This window comes from Lepisosteus oculatus, chromosome 27 (assembly GCF_040954835.1).
Source record: "Lepisosteus oculatus isolate fLepOcu1 chromosome 27, fLepOcu1.hap2, whole genome shotgun sequence".
NCBI lineage: Eukaryota > Metazoa > Chordata > Actinopteri > Semionotiformes > Lepisosteidae > Lepisosteus > Lepisosteus oculatus.
This window is the reverse complement of record NC_090722.1, coordinates 3179026-3200004: the sequence shown is the minus strand read 5'-3', so window position 1 is coordinate 3200004 and position 20979 is coordinate 3179026. Positions and strand designations below refer to the sequence as shown.

Below are 20979 nucleotides of genomic sequence, written 5' to 3'. Positions count from 1 at the left end.
TGAGACTCTGTAGGCACACCAGGGCTCTGTGTCAGTGACAGTATTGGTGTTGAGACTCTCTGTAGCAACACCAGGGCTCTGTGTCAGTGACAGTATTGGTGTTGAGACTCTGTAGGCACACCAGGGCTCTGTGTCAGTGACAGTATTGGTGTTGAGACTCTCTGTAGCAACACCAGGGCTCTGTGTCAGTGACAGTATTGGTGTTGAGACTCTGTAGGCACACCAGGGCTCTGTGTCAGTGACAGTATTGGTGTTGAGACTCTCTGTAGCAACACCAGGGCTCTGTGTCAGTGACAGTATTGGTGTTGAGACTCTCTGTAGCAACACCAGGGCTCTGTGTCAGTGACAGTATTGGTGTTGAGACTCTGTAGGCACACCAGGGCTCTGTGTCAGTGACAGTATTGGTGTTGAGACTCTGTAGGCACAGCAGGGCTCTGTGTCAGTGACAGTATTGGTGTTGAGACTCTGTAGGCACACCAGGGCTCTGTGTCAGTGACAGTATTGGTGTTGAGACTCTGTAGGCACACCAGGGCTCTGTGTCAGTGACAGTATTGGTGTTGAGACTCTGTAGGCACAGCAGGGCTCTGTGTCAGTGACAGTATTGGTGTTGAGACTCTGTAGGCACACCAGGGCTCTGTGTCAGTGACAGTATTGGTGTTGAGACTCTCTGTAGCAACACCAGGGCTCTGTGTCAGTGACAGTATTGGTGGTGAGACTCTGTAGGTACAGCAGGGCTCTGTGTCAGTGACAGTATTGGTGTTGAGACTCTGTAGGTACAGCAGGGCTCTGTGTCAGTGACAGTATTGGTGTTGAGACTCTGTAGGCACACAAGGGCTCTGTGCCAGTGACAGTATTGGTGTTGAGACTCTGTAGGCACACCAGGGCTCTGTGTCAGTGACAGTATTGGTGTTGAGACTCTGTAGGCACAGCAGGGCTCTGTGTCAGTGACAGTATTGGTGTTGAGACTCTCTGTAGCAACACCAGGGCTCTGTGTCAGTGACAGTATTGGTGTTGAGACTCTGTAGGCACACCAGGGCTCTGTGTCAGTGACAGTATTGGTGTTGAGACTCTCTGTAGCAACACCAGGGCTCTGTGTCAGTGACAGTATTGGTGTTGAGACTCTCTGTAGCAACACCAGGGCTCTGTGTCAGTGACAGTATTGGTGTTGAGACTCTGTAGGCACACCAGGGCTCTGTGTCAGTGACAGTATTGGTGTTGAGACTCTGTAGGCACAGCAGGGCTCTGTGTCAGTGACAGTATTGGTGTTGAGACTCTGTAGGCACACCAGGGCTCTGTGTCAGTGACAGTATTGGTGTTGAGACTCTGTAGGTACAGCAGGGCTCTGTGTCAGTGACAGTATTGGTGTTGAGACTCTGTAGGCACACCAGGGCTCTGTGCCAGTGACAGTATTGGTGTTGAGACTCTGTAGGCACACCAGGGCTCTGTGTCAGTGACAGTATTGGTGTTGAGACTCTGTAGGCACAGCAGGGCTCTGTGTCAGTGACAGTATTGGTGTTGAGACTCTCTGTAGCAACACCAGGGCTCTGTGTCAGTGACAGTATTGGTGTTGAGACTCTGTAGGCACACCAGGGCTCTGTGTCAGTGACAGTATTGGTGTTGAGACTCTGTAGGCACAGCAGGGCTCTGTGTCAGTGACAGTATTGGTGTTGAGACTCTGTAGGCACAGCAGGGCTCTGTGTCAGTGACAGTATTGGTGTTGAGACTCTCTGTAGCAACACCAGGGCTCTGTGTCAGTGACAGTATTGGTGTTGAGACTCTGTAGGCACACCAGGGCTCTGTGTCAGTGACAGTATTGGTGTTGAGACTCTGTAGGCACAGCAGGGCTCTGTGTCAGTGACAGTATTGGTGTTGAGACTCTGTAGGCACAGCAGGGCTCTGTGTCAGTGACAGTATTGGTGTTGAGACTCTGTAGGCACAGCAGGGCTCTGTGTCAGTGACAGTATTGGTGTTGAGACTCTCTGTAGCAACACCAGGGCTCTGTGTCAGTGACAGTATTGGTGTTGAGACTCTGTAGGCACACCAGGGCTCTGTGTCAGTGACAGTATTGGTGTTGAGACTCTGTAGGCACAGCAGGGCTCTGTGTCAGTGACAGTATTGGTGTTGAGACTGTAGGCACAGCAGGGCTCTGTGTCAGTGACAGTATTGGTGTTGAGACTCTCTGTAGCAACACCAGGGCTCTGTGTCAGTGACAGTATTGGTGTTGAGACTCTGTAGGCACAGCAGGGCTCTGTGTCAGTGACAGTATTGGTGTTGAGACTCTGTAGGTACACCAGGGCTCTGTGTCAGTGACAGTATTGGTGTTGAGACTCTGTAGGCACACCAGGGCTCTGTGTCAGTGACAGTATTGGTGTTGAGACTCTGTAGGCACAGCAGGGCTCTGTGTCAGTGACAGTATTGGTGTTGAGACTCTGTAGGCACACCAGGGCTCTGTGTCAGTGACAGTATTGGTGTTGAGACTCTGTAGGCACACCTGTGTCAGTAGGGCTCTGTGTCAGTGACAGTATTGGTGTTGAGACTCTCTGTAGCAACACCAGGGCTCTGTGTCAGTGACAGTATTGGTGTTGAGACTCTGTAGGCACAGCAGGGCTCTGTGTCAGTGACAGTATTGGTGTTGAGACTCTCTGTAGGTACACCAGGGCTCTGTGTCAGTGACAGTATTGGTGTGTTGCAGCCTGTGATGTCCACCACTGGGGTCCAGCCTGCCGCCTGGACTGTGAGTGCAAGAACGGGGGTCAGTGTGATGCTCTGACTGGCGCCTGCCGCTGTCCCCCCGGATACCATGGCCCCCTCTGCCAGAACACCTGCGTTCTGGGGACCTACGGCCAGGGGTGCCAGGGGCGCTGCCGGTGCGGAACGGGGGGCACCTGCGACCCAGTGACGGGGGAGTGCCTGTGCAAAGATGGATTCACCGGGACACTGTGAGTGAGGTCTCGACGAGCACTCTTTCACGAGTGCCTTTGATCAGGTCATCGACGGCACTGCGCAGGCAGACCGCCAGGAGCTCACGCGCTGTCTCTGCCCCGCCCACAGCTGCGAGACCCTGTGCCTGCCGTACAGATGCCCCAGACGATGCCCCTGCCAGAACGGAGGGCACTGCCAGGGCGTGGGCAACTGCGCCTGTCCGCCTGGCTGGATGGTAGGTTCCCCGTGGAGAGAGTGAGGCCGTGTGTTTCCTTCACCAGTGTGATTAGTGAAATGCAAGCGTGTCTTTTAAGTTTGGCCTGCAACAGCCCCTTCCTCACCTGCCTTTCATTCTCCCTCCCTTTTCTCTTCTCCCTCCTCTTCATTGTTACTTCTCTCCTCCCAATTACTCCTCTCTCCTCTCTCCTCTCTCTCCACTACCTTCTCTTTCTCCTCTCCCTTCTTTTTCTCCTCTCTCTCCTCTCTCTCCTCTCCCTCCTTTTCTGCCTCTCCACTTTCTCCTCTCCTGTCTCTCCCTCCTCTCTCTCGTTCTTCTCTCCTCTCCTGCCTCTCTACTCTCTCCCTCCTCTCCCTCCTCTCTGTCCTTGTCCTCCTCTCTCTCTGTCCAGGGAGCGGTGTGCACTGAGCGCTGTCCGGAGGGGAAGTTTGGCCTGAACTGCTCCCAGGACTGCCTGTGCCACAACAGCAGGGGCTGTGACCCTGAGACTGGAGAGTGCCAGTGCCTCGAAGGCTTCACTGGGGACAGGTCAGCAAGCTCGGCCAGCCCCCCACATGGAATGGCTTCTTCATGGAAGGAGCCATCCCATTGTTCCATTTGATCCCATCAGCCTGTGCCCTCACCTTGGAGCCCTGTTAGGAAAGGTTCGGGGGTTCTCATAGGTGCAGGCAAGGGAGAACCCTTAAAATCAGGGTGCTGCAGTGTGTGATGTTGGAAGTGTAGGTGGCGATCTTCCATCCGATCCAGAGAACACAAGCTTGTGTCCCACCTGGTGGCCTCGCTAAAGTCCAGCTCAGGCTTGCTCAGTTTAGCATATCTAAATTGGCCACTCAGCTGAACTGACAAAGTAATGGCACAAAAAAACCCGAAACTGCATTTCATGAACCCGTCCAAACTGGAAAGGCTAACTGTTTTGCTGTAAGTGATGTTTGTAAGTTAGTAGGAGGCACTGTGGTGTAGGAGGTGCCGTCCTATGGATGAGTTCCTGTGTGCTTGCTCATTATGGATCCCATTTTAACCCCAGAGTCCTGGCTAGATTCCAGTTTTGCACAATCTGGCCTCCCAGGAAAATCCTCCTTAATTCAGTCAGTGAAAGCCTCTCACTCCTCCATCTGATCTGTCATGCAGTGTCACCCATGTGGAGCTGTACTTCAGTGGGGTATGAAGGGGGCCCCTCCTGTATTTAAAGTGCTTTGGGATGCACTAATATAAATGCAGTTAATTAAGACTCAGCTCTGTATCGACTGATCCCACACAGTCCTCAAACTCTTCTGACAGGCCCACCTGTACAGCCCATTCACCTTGCAGCTCTCTGTGGGCTCCACAACGCCCCACTGGAGAGCTAACACTGATTGCTGGAGCATCGCATCTCTCAGAGGCATCGCAAACCTGCAGGGGCCTGACAATCGCAGGAGTCACCGTTTGCTGGAAAACTGTGTGTAAAGGCCTGGTGGATGATGGATTGCTCTAGCACGAGTGTAGCAGTACAGTACGCAGTGAGCCCTGTCCCTGCCCTGACATATTTACATCAGTGTGCGTAGTGCTGTGATGTGAGATGAAGCGAGATTTTTACCCAGGTACAGCCCTGGTAGAACCTACTGTTCAGCTGCAGATACACCTCAGATCAGGTCCTGTTTATGTTTAAGAGCTGCTAAAACCAAACTTTAAACAACTTTATCTGGTAAATCTGGTTTTTCCAATTCGATTCCTTAGGAGCTGCAGGACTGCTTGATTGTAATTAAAATTGAAGGTACGGGACTGGACCAGGCTGGCTAGTTCTTCTCTAATTGTTGACCAATGACTCTCTTGCAACGTGCAATAGTCCCGCCTGTAAAGCTGACCGATCGGAGATGTTCAGAAGAGCCGTCTGTGCCTCCCTCCGCCCCCAGGTGCCGTGAGGAGTGCCCGGTGGGCCGCTACGGCCAGGACTGCAGCGGGCGCTGCGACTGTGCCAACGGGGCGAGCTGTTTCCACATCAACGGGGCCTGCCTGTGTGAGCCGGGGTTCAGCGGGCCGCTCTGCAAGGACAGGATGTGCCCGCCCGAAAAATACGGGGTGCACTGCCAGCACCCCTGCATCTGTGACGAGCAGCACACTCTCAGGTCAGCAGCGCGCGTCTCCCTGCCGGTCTCGAGAGGAGCTTGACCGCTCGTGTCCTGTAGCTCAGGAAATACTGAATCCAGGATCTGTCACATCTGCAAGAGCACAGGCAGTGCTGGAGTGACGCTTATCTACCCTGGTGTGATCCGAAAAAAAACAGAACAACACAAATTCGAGCTCCATTTTTGCAAGTTCTTTACACAATAATGAGGGCCGGGGGCAGAGGGGCGAGGGGAGAGGGGAGAGGGCGGGGGCGGAGGGAAGAGGGGAGAGGGCGGGGGCAGAGGGGATAGGGGATAGGGGATAGGGGAGAGGGGATAGGGCCGGGGGCAGAGGGGAGAGGGGATAGGGGAGAGGGGAGAGGGGAGAGGGGAGAGGGGAGAGGGGAGAGGGCTGGGGGCAGAGGGGAGAGGGGAGAGGGCCGGGGGCAGAGGGGAGAGGGGAGGACCGGGGTCAGGGAGGAGGGGTGGGTCAGGGGGCAGGGCCGGGGGAAAGAGTGGAGGGCGGGGGCAGGGCGCAGAGGGGAGAGGGCAGAGTGGAGGGCCGGGGTCAGGGAGGAGGGCTGGGGTACGGGGGAGAGCTGGGGGAAGAGGGGATCACAGCGGCCCGTATGACGGAGACCTCTCTGTGTTTGTGTGTACCCAGCTGCCACCCCATGAAGGGCGAGTGCACGTGCCAGCCGGGCTGGGCGGGGCTGTTCTGTAACGAGACCTGTCCGCAGGGTTACTACGGCAGCGGTTGCCAGGAGACCTGCTTATGCCTGAACGGGGGCACCTGCAGCAGCGAGAATGGGCAGTGCCACTGCGCCCCCGGGTACAGGGTGAGTCCCTGGGGGCGTGGGGGAGGGGATCCAGGCAGCGTAGCCTGTGAGCGTCTTCTGTTTCACAAATTCCTTTAACTTCTGGCGCACAGCTGATATGTGTATCCATGGCAGGCTGCAGAGAGATAAGGAAGTGAGCTGTGGCAACAGAATGTAGGACTCACTGACCCCAGGAATGGGACCCAAACGGTCATTAAGTCTCTCAGAATGTCAGGTCCAGCGCTTGTACTGTAGCTTTGGACCTAGTGACCAACACTTAATTTAATTTAACTGCTGGACCACCTAGCCTCAGAATCATCCCTGAAGCTAATATAAGAAACAGCCAACTAGGAACTGGGTCATGGAAGTGACACTTTACTGCTGCTTGGAGATTATGACTTTATTATTGCTGACTCTTCTACTGCAGCCAAGATAAATTGCATTTCTTTAAACAGCACACTTGCATGCTTGTGTGTGTTTTTGGGGATGTCAGGAAACATGAACTAGATAACATTGTCTCATAGTATAACAGCTCGTCATGTCTAGCGCGCTGGCTGTAATTGGATGTCCTGTGTGTATCTTTGCCTCCCCCTGCTGGCCACAGGGAGACCACTGCTCCAGCCACTGCCTCCCAGGATCCTTTGGGAAGAACTGCTCCTCTCGCTGCACCTGCGTGAACGCAGTGGCCTGCTCCCCCATCGATGGCACCTGCTTCTGCAAGGAGGGTGAGAAACCAGGCCCATCATCCTTCACACAGCTCCTCTGTGCTGGGAGTCCAGTCTGCTGCTCAATCCAGTTTGAGACTCTTCTTCCTTCCCCCTGCTCTTTCCACCTCTATCGGCTCTGTCCTCTTCCTTCTTACAGTCCCTCGTCTGTCCTGACTCTGCTTCTCGTCCGCTCCCACCTGCTGCTGGGTGCTGGTTCCCCCTGGCTCGTGCCTCTCTGTCTGATCCTGCTCCTCATCCACACAGCCAGCTGCAGACATCAGGACCCACTGCCTCTCTGCTCCTCTTCTCCTCTCCAGTGCCCATCTTCTCTCGCTGCAGCCATGACAGCGGACTGTGGGCTCTGGTGTCCTGCCAACCCTGGTGTCACGACCACCAGCCTGCCCAGACCAGCCCCCAAGAGAGCTAACCAGTGCCAGCAGCGGGGCGATACTTACAAACGCCACTGCACGTGTTAACTCAGCACCAGACGCCCTACCGTGCGGCCGGCTGCAGTATTTAAGCTTCACGCTGCTCGGTATTGAATCTACTCCCCGAGAGCTCGACCTGGCGGTTACTGTTCCTCGTATGACCTTGGATTCTGGACTTCCCTTTTGCCCTTTGACTTCAGACCTCGCCTCTCGTCTCGGATGGTTTGCCACCAGAGTACTACCCGGATTTCGACCTACCCTTACTCCCTTCGGCCACGACCTCGCCTCTTGCTTCGGATTGTTTGCTTCTGTCGGACTTCCTGGATACTGAACCACCTTTTCCTTCGGACCACGACCTCATCTCGCGCATTGGATTGTACGCCAGCCGTGTCTTCTGCCTACCCCTGCGTCTGCACAGGATCCATATCTCCTCATTAGGGTTGCCTAACACCTGGTGCCCTGTCAGGCCTGGTTCCTCCTGCAAAAGCATAGTCATGCTGTTACACTGAATCCTTAAGCCATGATTTTGCCTCCTGCTTTTCCATTTTGCGCTTTTACCTCGCTTTCCATCCATTGTTATTGTTGTTGATCATGTGTCATATACCTTCTTTTCAAAGGGACTGTCGAAAGAACAACCAATCATCTTCTTAACTGTAACTAGGAAACTGTTTTACCGTGAACTGTTGTTACAGCACACTGAGCACTTTTACATGCTGTAAGACATCTTGGATAAAGGCATCTGCTGGAAACAATAATTCTGAGCTTCCTTTCACTTGAATTGTGGACTCAGCAAACTGATAATGAGCTGAGACATGCCAGAGCAGGAGAAGCTACAGTGCCAGTTAGCGAAACTGGAGCAGCTGAAGAACAATTCTGCAGGCTTCTGGGGTGCCTTCCCCTCCTAATAAGTCAGCAGCCTTGATTTTGAAACCATGTCATAAACACGCTCTTGAAGGAGCCTCCCTGAAGGAAAAGCCAGGAGCGTATTTGTTCCGAGATCGCCCCCGGAAAAAAAAGTTCTTTGGAGAGCACAGCGCTAAACGGGTGCAGATGTCTGCTAATACCGATGTTGTAGTTCCATCTCTCGCATATTTTCTGTTGACACCAAGAAAAAAAAGCGAGTTAATAAACTTCTCGAACAGGTGGCCTCTCAGGAGCTCCGTGATGGTCTAGCAAATGTGGAACCGAATCCACCTGATGCGTTTGGCTGCAGCAGCTGCTTTCTTCAGGTCGGCAGAGGTGCAGACGTGTGTATGTGTGTCACAAAGTTGGCAGTCCTTGTCACGATCGTTACTCCTCCTCTTAAGGGCTCTCCAGCCCTTCCTTGTTCTGCCCCATTCCCCGCACCTGTTCCTTATTCCGGCCCCTCTTCAGTTCCCCCTTAAAAGCCAGACGCAGACGTCATTCGAATCCCGTTTCGTGAGAGCCCCGGTCCTGTTGCGTCTGGCTCCATTATGATTTTAACCTTCTGTTCCTAATCACCCCAGCCGGTTCCGACCCGGTGGTGTGTTTTAACCCCCGGATGGATCGCCTGGCTATGGACTCTCGCTTCTGTCCTGGATTACCCGTTTGGACTTCTTCATGGATTGTTCGCCCCGGAATCACCACCCCTGGACACCTGCGCCCCTTGGACACGCCCCCTGTCTCCATACCCGTCTCCTGCATGGCTTTTTCCCCAGTGTTTCCGAACAATTCCGGATCGTGTCGTCTGCATAGGGCCCGGAAAGAACTGTTCGGGACAGTCCTGCCACGCCCCCATTTTAAGCGCTCAGGAGCAGATGCTTCTATAGTGGGGGTGGGGGGGAAGAAGGAAGCAGGAAAGTAGACTTGATTGCTCCCTGAAAAGCCATGAAAATGTTTCTCTTTCTCTAAAAATTCATCCATTTTTCATTTGCAAGCTGTTTGCTGAGATAATTGGATCGCAGCTGTAAGGAACGCTGATAAGACAGACATGGGTGTCCAGTCCTGCTCCTACTGATCCAGTGTGTCTGCAGGTTTCCTGGGTCTCCTTAAAGCAGCAGCACTTGAAGTGTCGGGTGACGATAGCGCACTGGTCCAGTCAAGCTGTCAATGGCCTGATTTGGGATGTTAGGAGCTCAAGTGGAATGAACACTTGCAGACACACTGGTTCTAGGGCCAGCAGTTGTCACCCCTGGTCTGAGGTCCAAAACAGCCCAAGAGGCAGCAGTGTGGCACAGCGGCTGGAGCTCTGGACTCTTGACCTGAGGGTTCTGGGTTCAAATCCCATATTTCTTGTTAAAAAAAAACATTGCTACCATCTGGAAAAAAGTACCGGAGCATTCGGGCCCGGACTTCCAGACTCAGAGACAGTTTTGACCCCCGCACTATCAAACTGTTAAACTCCCAGCCTCTCTCACCTCTCACCTATGATCTGAACCTCACAGTGCCTTCTTTCTTACCAAAGACTCAAACACACACTGAAATCTACCTCTACCTCACAGGTCAAAAGCTCACTCCCCATAATTTCTATCCTTTATTTCATTCTGTTAAAGCATGTTTTTGCACATCTGATGTTGTTTTTGCACATTGTCTGTTTCTTTCATTATACAGTTGTATTGTTTTTTTTTGTACTACGTATCGTCCGAGAGGTAGCTAAATAGCATTTTGTTATACCATATACCTGTATATGATGACAATTAACTTGAACTTGAACTTGAGAATAGGTATTCTTCAGAATGCGGTTGGAAATAACAGTGTGGTCAGAAAAGGATATCTATCCATAAATGAAGGTTTGTTTAGATTTAAGTGAATCCAAGCCGATGAGAAATGAAATGATGCCCTTCCTTCTTTTGACTGTGAGACGGCTGCCTGCGCCAGACCACCCTCGCGCCCCTCGATGGATTAACTGCCAACTCATCTTCGTCTTTAAAAACTTTGAATTAGTATTGCACTTGTTTTCCACTGACTGTAAATCACTTATCCAGTCCACTGTGTGACCAGCGGGCCCAGTGAGAGATCAGTGACGCTGGCAGGGACAGAGTGGAGACCGAGCAGTGTGGTGTCCTGTCTGACGCCCCAAAATGTTCTAGGGGGCGCTGATGTTGTAGAGAGGTTCTTCCCATTGGGGGGCGGTATCTGTGGGGGGGTGAAGGAAGTCCCAATGCAATTCAATTCAAACTACTTTATTCCTCCCCAGCAGGGACGGGTTTAGGAATGTGACCTGGGATTTGTGTTTGCAGGCTGGCTGGGTTTCGACTGCTCCATCCCCTGCTCCAGGGGCACCTGGGGCCCCGCCTGCAACGGTACCTGCCTTTGCGCCAACGGGGCGGCCTGCAGTCACCTGGACGGCTCCTGCACCTGCACCGCGGGCTGGCAGGGGGCGCTCTGCGACCAGCCCTGTCCGGTGAGAGCCCCTGCACAGCCCGAGTGAGGCTCGGTAGAAACCATAGCGCCAGGCTCAGAGGCAAGGCAGGGCGATGGAATAAAACACCATTTCTTAGAAGAGTACAAAATACAGATCCTCCCCTGGGATCGCAGTTTCCCTGGGGTTTTCCAGAGCTGCAGGTTCGAGTCTTGAAATCCACACAGCTGGAGATTTGGTGCTGATCGTATTTTCTTTACGAAAGGAAGACATGCGTAAGTTAGCATGAATGTACTGTGTTTGGGATTATCTGTATCCGTGGTACTGCACAGAGAAGAGCCTGCCCCAGGGAACACCTGGAATGGATCCAGCTTCTACGGGATCAGATTCTCACCCCCCAGTGGAAGTAGCTTACTGTTGCCCTCATCATCAATATGTTTCCCACCTGTTAAAAGAGTCCTGCGCTGCTGTGAGGGATTAAGGCTTCCGAATCTGAGGATGTGCCAACGTGCCAAGGATCCTCTTGATGGGACGTTGCCAAAGCAACACCAGAAAGTGTCGGGCTAGTGGCATATGTTCCTGTGGTGTGTTCCGCACAAATTAAAAGCACGTACGTTTAGAAATGACATCACATCCAGCCTAAACCGCTACAGCAGGTAAAGGTATAAATGCTTTTAACAGAGAAATCCCTGACACGTCTGCTGCAGCAACTGCCCAGATTAAAGGTTTAAACTTTTGAAGGTGTTTGTTACAGCGGCTTGTATTTACAGTAGTAGGAATCGAGCTTTTGGAGGCCCTAGGAAAGATCTTGCGTGAACTATTATCATCAGCCCCCACCCAAAACGTATTTGACTATTTAGAGCACTATTTAGAAGTTAATGAATTACATATACCAGAAAACGTCCATTAACCCTCTTTGCTTAACCAACTTCTAGTAAAACTCCTCTGGTGGTCTCTGTGGCTTAGCTTGAAGATGTGGCTTGCCTAACGTTTGCTAGTTACATGGATCTGACCGCTCGAGCCCAGAGTCGAATGAAATACAACTGCACGAGTGATTCTAATCAGAATCATAATCAATAGTATTCATAACTAACAAATTTAAGCTGCCTTGCAACAGAAAGTGCCACCGGGGGCAGTTTTTGGCTCACAGTGGAACGTGCCGGCTAAAGATGGGCTGTGCAGCACCTCTCCGGGGGCCCCAGGCAGCCGCCCCGCTGGCCCTGGTAGGGGCCCCCGGAGAGGGCGCAGTGTGGCTGGAGTGTGAGGCTGTGCTGTCCTGCAGGAGTCCTCCTACGGGCCGGGCTGCGGACTGCGCTGCGACTGCCTGCGCGCCGAGACCTGTGACCCCCGGGACGGGCGCTGCCGCTGCCGCCCCGCGTGGACGGGTGAGTGCGCCCGCCTCGCGCAGGGATCCGCTCGCTGGGCTTTCGTGCAGCTAAGCCCTCTCGCCGCGGAAGCTGCAGTCTGGCACAGGGGACTGATGGGACTCCTGGAATCTCAAGGCCTGTGTTTGTAACACTGGCTGTAATAACAGCTGACCTGCCACTAGATGTCGCCAAAAGCCTCTGTCTCTTGTATATTGAGTGTTGGGTAACTGAGTTCAGGTTCACTCCTGACGGTAATTGATGGTGTGTTGGAGTGTTAAAGGGCAGGCACAGTGTTGGTGTTAGTGGCAAGTGGGATAAAGAAATAGTCAGGGAAGAGTGTAGAAGCTCTATCACCCTGCAAATGACAGCTGGCAGGCCACTGGAGTTTTGCAGCTGTGAGCCTGGCCACAGCTGAGGCTGTTGCTGGAAGAGGTGTTAGTGGGGCCAGTATTGGGCGCACACCCTGTGGTCTGTGTGGGTCGTAAAGCCCCAGTATAGTGATGGGGGTGTAAAAAAGGTACCATTTTTTGGATTAGATGTAAAACTTAGGTCCAAGAGTGTTTCTCGAAACCTGGCCTTTACCAATCATGGCCTCCTAATAATCCCCATCTCTGAACTGGCTTCATCACTCTGCTCTCCTCCCCACTGAGAGCTGCTGTGTGGGGCCGGACTGGTACATCATCCAGGTGGGGATACACACTGGTGGTGGTGGAGGGGAACACTGTGTTTTGTCCAGAAAAGTGTTACAGTATATAAGAGCAAGGATTAGTATTAGATGTAGTGAAGGAAAGCTCCTCAAGAGTCCTGCACTCTGAAGTGCTGTCATTGTGAGTTTCATGTGACAGATCCCTGGAGTTGCTTAGCCTAAGACTGTCTCAAAGGGACCACTTTCACTGTGGTAAAAGCGTAATAAAACAACAAGAAAACTGTCTTTCATGAGAAGCAAATGAACTGGCCTATCTTGCACAGTAAAGGAGGACACGAGGAAAGGTTTTGAAGTGCGCGGCGAGCAGTCGTGCTGGTGAGGGTGACCGGGACTCCCCTCTCCCCTCCGCAGGAGCCCGCTGCGAGAAGCCCTGTGAGGAGGGCCGCTGGGGGCCAGACTGCACCGGCACCTGCACCTGTCAGAACAGCGCCACCTGTCTGCCTGAGAACGGAACCTGCATCTGCAGCCCTGGGTACCAGGGAACCCGCTGCCAGAACAGTGCGTATCCCCCAGAGACCCCGCTGACTGTATCCCCCAGAGACCCCGCTGACTGTATCCCCCAGACCTCACCGACTGTATTCCACAGAGACCCCGCTGACTGTATCCCCCAGAGACCCCGCTGACTGTATCCCCCAGAGACCCCGCTGACTGTATCCCCCAGAGACCCCGCTGACTGTATCCCCCAGACCTCACTGACTGTATTCCCCAGAGACCCCGCTGACTGTATCCCCCAGACCTCACTGACTGTATCCCCCAGAGACCCCGCTGACTGTATCCCCCAGAGACCCCGCTGACTGTATCCCCCAGAGACCTCACTGACTGTATCCCCCAGAGACCTCACTGACTGTATCCCCCAGAGACCCCGCTGACTGTATCCCCCAGAGACCTCGCTGACTGTATCCCCCAGAGACCTCGCTGACTGTATCCCCCAGAGACCTCACTGACTGTATCCCACAGATACCCCTGCGACACCCTCTCCTCACTCCTTCTCATTCAAAATAATCATGAGAATTGTCTACTTGTTTTTTTTTCAATTGCATGCATATATGTTTTTTATTTGTACTACGTATTGTGTACGGCTTTTGATCTGTTTGCAAAACAAATCTCCCCGTTTGAGCCGGAAAGAGAGTGAGTCTCTGTCCTGTCCCTCTCCCAGCCTGCCCTCCCGGTCTGTACGGCCCCCAGTGCAGCTGGCCGTGTCCCCGCTGCGTGCACAGCGCCGGCCCCTGCCACCACATCACCGGAGAGTGCACCTGCAGCCCGGGCTTCACCGGACAGCTGTGCGACCAGGGTCAGTCTTCCTGTGTGACAGGCCACTTCCACATGACCTGGGTGATTCCAGCAGATTCACGAAAGACCTCTAGGAGTGAATTATAAAAGCACAACCACGCAGACACTTAACTTACCCGCCATCTGTCCATAGAAGAGTGTAGTTACAGAGTAGAGAATGAAAGATAGCAGAGCGATGACCAGGGCTGGTCAGTAAGAGGCTTTGGGCTGTGATACGATGCCTTCAGAGGCCATTGGAAACCAGAATTTCCAGATCTCTGCAGCATTATAGTAAAAGGGGGCTCTGCTGTGTGAGAGATGTCGTCCTTCAGATGAGATTTGAAATGAAGGTCTTAACTCTTTGGCCATTAAAGATCCTAGGGCACTGTTGGGAAGAGAAGTGGTATTATCTACACTGTCCTGGCTAAATCTGTACAGTCTGGCCATGGACAGTGTTACTAGAGCATGCTGGTGATTTACGGATCACAGCTGTCCTGAGCTGCTGATCTGATGAAGCGCTGGGACAGGAAAGCCAGACTTTAAGATCACTTTATTAACCCTGTACAATTTCTTGCATTAGGAATTTGTCTTTTCGCACACCCCAGCTTGCTCTCCATGAGACACACAGACAGGGAGAGAAGCTGGGGGTCAGAGCGCAGGGTCAGCCATTTATACAGCACCCCTGGAGCAGCTGGGGTTCAGGGCCTGGCTCAGGGGCCCAACAGAGTAGGATTCCTCTGCTGGCTGCGGGATTTGAACCGGCAACCTCCCAGCCACAGGCACAGATCCTGAGCCACAGAGCCACTGCTCCGCCCGCTGAGAGGGCAAGACTTCCCAAACCGCCGGAGCCGCAAAGCGAGGCCGGTGCGGAGCCGAACGAAAATGGCAGCAGAGCCTTCAAACCCCTCGCCCTTGTCTCCCAGGCTGCGCCCCAGGGACCTACGGGCCGGACTGCCACCAGCGCTGCCCGTGCCAGGATGGGGCGGCCTGTGATGGCGTGACGGGAGCCTGCACGTGCCCCGCGGGGCACACCGGGCAGCACTGCGAGTCAAGTAAGAGACACCAGGGCCGCCCGAGGTCACTAGTTGCAGGGTGATATGCCAGCAGCCATGTCACCCTGCAGCTCACAACTGGCAACCCACTGAAGCTCAGCAGGTGTGAGCCTGGTCAGTACCTGGATGGGAGACCTCCAGGGAAAAACTAAGGTTGCTGCTGGAAGAGGTGTTAGTGGGGCCAGCAGGGGGCGCTCACCCTGCGGTCCATGTGGGTCCTAATGCCCCAGTATAGTGACGGGGACACTATACTGTAAACAGGCGCCGTCCTTCGGATGAGACGTCAAACCGAGGTCCTGACTCTCTGTGGTCATTAAAAATCCCAGGGTGTTTCTCGAAAAGAGTAGGGGTGTAACCCCAGTGTCCTGGCCAAATTTCCTATTGGCCCTTACCAATCATGGCCTCCTAATAATCCCCATTTCTGAATTGGCTTCATTACTCTGCTCTCCTCCCCACTGAGAGCTGGTGTGTGGGGAGCGTTCTGGCGCACTAAGGCTGCCGTCACATCATCCAGGTGGGGCTGCACACTGGTGGTGGTGGAGGGGAGTCCCCATTACCTGTAAAGCGCTTTGAGTGGAGTGTCCAGAAAAGCGCTATATAAGTGTAAGCAATTATTATTATTATTACTAGGGCTCTCTGATAGTGACTTACCTAGGCCAGGTGTAGGAGTGAGGTGTCACAATACCCAGGAATGGGTGTGATGTGCACTGAAGATAAGCAGGCAAGGTAGTGGACTGCATTTATCAGACCCATCCACGCTCGCTCCAGATCCACCACTCTCTCCTGTTCACAGGTTTGTGATACAATATGATTCTTGAAGAAGGATCACTTCTGCTTTTGCTCAAGCCTACTTTAATGAACGCTCGTGGCATCCTCCTGCATGTGCGAATCTGCGTCTGGTGTGTGCTCCACATCTGAGGGGATATCACACAACTCGCCTCCGCAGTCGCCTGACAGTGTTCTCCAGCAAACGTGCCTTTGCATGGTCCTTGTAAAATAACAAGTATTTTTTGTTGATCTTTATTTTATTTTTGGAATAGTAGCATATTCTCATGGTTTATTTTAGTGATAAAGTATCATGAATGTATATTACATTTTTGTTTATTTATATGTTAAAAATCACATCATTTTCATGCTGTGGATCATTTCACATAAATGTGAATGCAAATTAGTTATAATTATCATCGGAAACAAAAACTCCTAACCTCCAGCCTTTCAGTCATCAGCTGAACTGGGGGGAGCCACTGTCAGTGAGCTGCTGGCTGGCTAATGGGTTCTCAGAAATCACTCTTGATGTCTTGTAGGTGCCTTTTGCGTTATCAGCACATGAAAGTGGAAACAGTATTATTGTAGCTGTTGCTGATTGTATAGGCAGTGGGCCTTGCAGCTGGGCCACCCTCTGGAATATGTCAACTTGAGACATATTTCCTTTTGTTTGTATTACTGAGTTGCTGATGTGTTGCCATCACAGTTAGAAAACTTCATCAGTCTGTACAGTGTGTTAGCAGAGACTGGTGTGGCCTCAGGGACTTAAACCCAGTGGCTATAGCAGACGAGAATGAAATACATTGCCCTCTGGCTCCTGCCATTCTGTACTTTTGGGTCTTATTGTACAAGTAGTATGTTGTGAAATATGTTTCTCTACCCCAAAGAAATTGTATCCGCAGTCATGGTAATCCATTCTTTTCCAAAGTACTGGGAATTGTGCAGCAGACGGTATGTCCCTTGACTCCCGGGGACTGTAAAGTAGTAGCAGACCAGGCCTTTTCCTCAATCTGTTCTGCTGTGGTACAGGTGATTGAAAGGCAAGGTTGCTGGTGCATTGTGTGTCTGGCACATTGCAGAAGGCTACAGCAGACCTGGTTAATATGGCAATTCGTACAGCCTCTAGAGTTCCCAGTCAATACCTACAAGAAACACACCTCAGGCTATAAGAAGATACTGAGCCACTGCTCACATTATATAGATGTGTACACTGTTTATCCCATATCTCAGAGGGAGGCCTTGTGGGCCACCATACAGTATATCACATGTATTCGAGACAGGAGATGGTCCTTGGATCTGCCGAGGATGACTCGGTTTCTGATATTAAAATGATATATTGGAATCAATTACTGTAGTTCTCAGTGCTAATTTTCAGTGACTGGAGTTGCCCATCCTCCTTCATGAAATAGTGCAGAACGTTTATGGATGCATGTGTATGCACTGGCAGGGAGCACGCACTCAGCCCATCTAATACAAAGAATATAAAGCTTAAAAGATCAATGGCATCAGCCACTAGCCTGGGCAGTCTGGCTGGCACACGTGCGAACGCCCAGTCCATCTCGGCAGAGCGCCTGACGCCAGCGTGCGTGTGTGTCTCCCTCCCCGTGACAGAGTGTCGTCCCGGGACCTTCGGCCTGCACTGCGCCCAGACCTGCGCCTGTCCCCTCAACGCCACCTGCAACCCCCTGAGCGGAGACTGCCCGTGCGAGCAAGGAGACTGCGGTTCAGGTGAGAGTAAAAAAATCGGATCCAAACGGTTTTCCTGGATTGCATCGCCTGTCCAGGTCTTTTCCCTCTTGAGTAAGGGTGGGGACACATATTCTTCCAAGGTGTTTGAGTTACCTGGCCTGATCAAGCCCCAGAGTTTAGATCCTCCCTGGGAAATCGGTGTGCGCCCCCTGGTGGACAACAGCACCACCACCGTGTGAACCTAGATTAGCTCATTACTGCCTTAACCTTGACCTGTCCACAGTTTCACCCTCTCCTGGCTCGGACGCTGGTGGGACTGGACGCCCCGTTTTCAATTCAATTCAATTTATTTTTATATAGTGTCTTTCACAACAAGGTTGCCCCAAGGCGCTTAACAATGCAAGTAACCCTACATGTTGTGAATACAGAACAGAAAAGACCAGAAGACAACAGGGGACAGGAACCAAAAACTCCTTAGTAAGGAGAAAAAAAACCTCTAGGGGTCCAAGGTCAACTGGCTGTCCAACCCCTTTGGGCATGCTAATATTATACAATTCAATAAATGAATGAGGGTATTAATCCATCCATGCAGATCGCTGTAGATCAGCAGAATCCTCCTAAACGATAGCTAAATCCACCATGTCCCTCTTGGATCCATGGCAGTGATGCAGCATCCAACTCAGATGGTCCCCAGCCAGGGCGCCATCCGGACATGTGGGGAGGAGAATAGGATAGTCTGGTCAGAACAGATGTATCTACCTGGTGGGCCAACACAGAGACACACAATGGCCGGGACAGCAGCACCAGCAGCCATGGTTGCAGCAGGCTGTGATGTAAGGTGTGAGTAGGCTAGGTTGTTTTGACATCTCCGTTGTTGGTGTCTCCTCTCCTGCCCCAGGGAAGGGGGGCAGCAGCTCCATGGTGCCCGTGTCCCCGATGGAGAGGGACTCGTGGGGCGCCATCGTGGGCATCGTCGTCCTGGTGGCCCTGGTGGTCCTGCTGCTGGCGCTGCTGCTGCTGTGCCGCTGCCGGCGCAGGGACAAGCAGAGCCGCGCGCCCGTCGTCTCCTACTCCACCACCCGCGTGGTCAACTCCGAGTACGCCGTGCCAGGTGCGCCGCCAACGTCTCCGGGAACGGCAGGCCCACTGGCCCGTCCGGGTCTTGTACAGAATCCACTTCAACAGCAAGGCAGAGTAATGTGCTCCAGACACCTGCCACCCTTTGTGTAAAGCATTTCATATTTTCACCCCCTACATATACATCCTTTTATTTGCACTTTGCCCTGGGTTACTTTTTTGATCGCTGGTTCATGAAACCTCACTTTGTCATCATCATTCTTAGATATTCTGTTTTTTTTTTCTGAATTGCCTTGTTTCTAAAAGACACATTCATCCAGAGTGGCTTTTGATGTAACACTGTGCACGTGTGTGATGGGCTCTTGAACCAGGAACCCCTTGGTAGCTAGGTCTGTGCCCCTAACTGCTGGACCACGACTTCTTTCTCTCCTCAGATGTCCCTCACAGCTACTACCATTACTACTCCAACCCCAGCTACCACACCCTGTCCCAGAGCCGACCGCCCCCGCCCCACCCCCCCAACAACCAGGACAGGACGGGCAGCTCCATCAAGGTGGGTACAGCCCTGGCCAGGCCATGCCAGCTGATACGGGTACAAGCTGTGCCAGTCAATCCAGGGCACTGGGAGACAGGATGTTCACCTGAAGACCTAGATTAGCTCATTATTGCCTTGACTTGCCTAGTGTTTCAGGTCAGGCGCTTTAACTGAAGGAAATGGGTCTGTAAGGTCGGCACTGAAACCTCGCCAAGTTGGTACTGTGGAACCGTCTACCATTGCCTGCTGGCGTCGCGATTCTGCTGCACTTAGGAATCGTGTTTGGAAAACCAGCCACTCCGCTGCCAGGCCATTGAATACCCAGCTATTCAGACACAAGCCTGGAGAGGCTGAGCAGATGGCAGATGCCATTTCTCACTGGGTCAGGGAGTCTCTCTTCTGATCAAGAATGTTCATGAGCAAATCTGGTATTGAAACATGAGTAGTTGCTCAAAAACAAAGAATCCAAAATAGTTTGAAAATTCGGATTTGCATGCATTTTATTAACTAGAATAATGTTGTGCTGTAAAGCGGATCTCGGCAGGTAGGCGATGAACTGCTCAGCTTACATGTGACAGTTTTTCTTTGAAAAACTGTCCTCTCTCACGCTGTCTGGATTGTATAATGCCTGTCTTCTGGCACCCCTTCATTTCTCTGTGCCTTCTGCTTCTGGTGCACAGCACCAGCTGCTGGGCCAGAGCAGTTGTGATAGCTACCTTTTCTAGTCTGAGAGGTTTGTGGCGACTGGCATAATTGCTTTCTCCTGTAATGTGCTGTGTAGCTCTAACCACGATGGCTTTGAAGCTTACTTTCTGCCCCAGAGCTGCAAAAGCTCTAGCAGCTCTGCCACAGTTCTTTGCCCTTCAGCAGTTTTTGCAGACCTGGGCTTGACTTGCTGGAGATGAAAAGTCTTTCCACACGCAGAGCCTGTATTTGCCTCTGTCTGCATTAGTAGTGCTGATGCCTTCTGTTCTCGTATTTGCACAAGCGTGTGGGACTGAATTTAAAAGAGGAAGGAAATCAGAGGAGATTTTTCCTTTATAGAGCACAGTTCTTCAAAGCCTGGGAGAGAAATCCTCACCTAAGCTTTGGGTATTGATTGCTGTGAAATCTCGCTTGTTTAAAATTCCTGCAATGGATTCACCAGGGAAGCAGACATCAGCAGTGAGTTCCATGGGGATCAAATCTTTCCTTTGGAACTGAATATTTAACAAAACATACACAACCAGGGCTTTGACTCATGAATATAGCTCCAAACCAGTAACTGAGAGTAATTACCCCAGAGGCTATAGCAAGCAGAAGACTCGGTATTCTATCCATCCTTGCATTTTCTAGCTGCTTCTTCCAGTTCAGGGTCACAGGGGAGCTGGAGTCTATCCCAGCAAGCAGCGGGAGCAAGGTGGGGTACACCCTGGGCGGGATGCCAGTCCATCACAGGGCACACACTCGCACCAGGGTCAATTTACCCAGAAGCCAATTAACCTACCTGCAGCTAACCTCCCACCTACCATGGGAGGAGAGCCATATAAACCCAGGGACAACATGCAGACTCCACGCAGACAGCACCCCACGGCCCCAGCCCTGGCAGACAGGAATGCACCACCATGCTGCCTGCCAGTACACTAAATATGCACTAATTGTGAAAAACACAAGAGATCCGGGGGTACACTGTAGCATCTATCTGTAGCACAAAAAAGTTGTCAAAAGGAAGGAAAAATAATAGCTTGTCATATCATATGCAGAAACACAGGAACCACCTCTGCTTCCTCATTTCATTGTTTCTCTGGGTTCTTTTGAAAGCACAACGTTTCAGTCTTTTAAAGCAAAGCCCTCCGCAAGATGGTAATACATGGTAATTACGCCTGTCAGAGCTGATGCTGTAATGCAGCTCCTTGGTGAGGAGGGATGCTGCTTGAAAAATAAGCAGTCTGGCGGTCCAGCCGTGCACCAGGAGAGACAGGCTGTATCCTGACGCCTCGCTCAAAACACAAAAGACCTGCTGG

General features: G+C 52.1%; 1 protein-coding gene across 3 annotated transcripts in view; it reads left to right on the top strand.

Annotated features, from left to right (window-relative positions):
* pear1 (platelet endothelial aggregation receptor 1) overlaps positions 1-20979 on the top strand; it is a 62607-nt gene that overhangs the window by 36591 nt on the left and 5037 nt on the right. For 2 of the 3 annotated variants that reach the window (XM_069185025.1, XM_069185026.1), the window contains exons 6-19: positions 2693-2939; positions 3052-3157; positions 3552-3688; positions 5050-5262; positions 5906-6080; positions 6664-6784; positions 10395-10558; positions 11799-11901; positions 12941-13087; positions 13746-13880; positions 14782-14910; positions 17287-17403; positions 18263-18475; positions 18876-18994. In XM_069185025.1, the coding sequence (XP_069041126.1) occupies positions 2693-2939; positions 3052-3157; positions 3552-3688; positions 5050-5262; positions 5906-6080; positions 6664-6784; positions 10395-10558; positions 11799-11901; positions 12941-13087; positions 13746-13880; positions 14782-14910; positions 17287-17403; positions 18263-18475; positions 18876-18994 (2126 nt within the window). The remainder of the gene's footprint in view (positions 1-2692; positions 2940-3051; positions 3158-3551; positions 3689-5049; positions 5263-5905; positions 6081-6663; positions 6785-10394; positions 10559-11798; positions 11902-12940; positions 13088-13745; positions 13881-14781; positions 14911-17286; positions 17404-18262; positions 18476-18875; positions 18995-20979) is intronic. The other variant, XM_069185027.1, reaches the window with a different exon arrangement.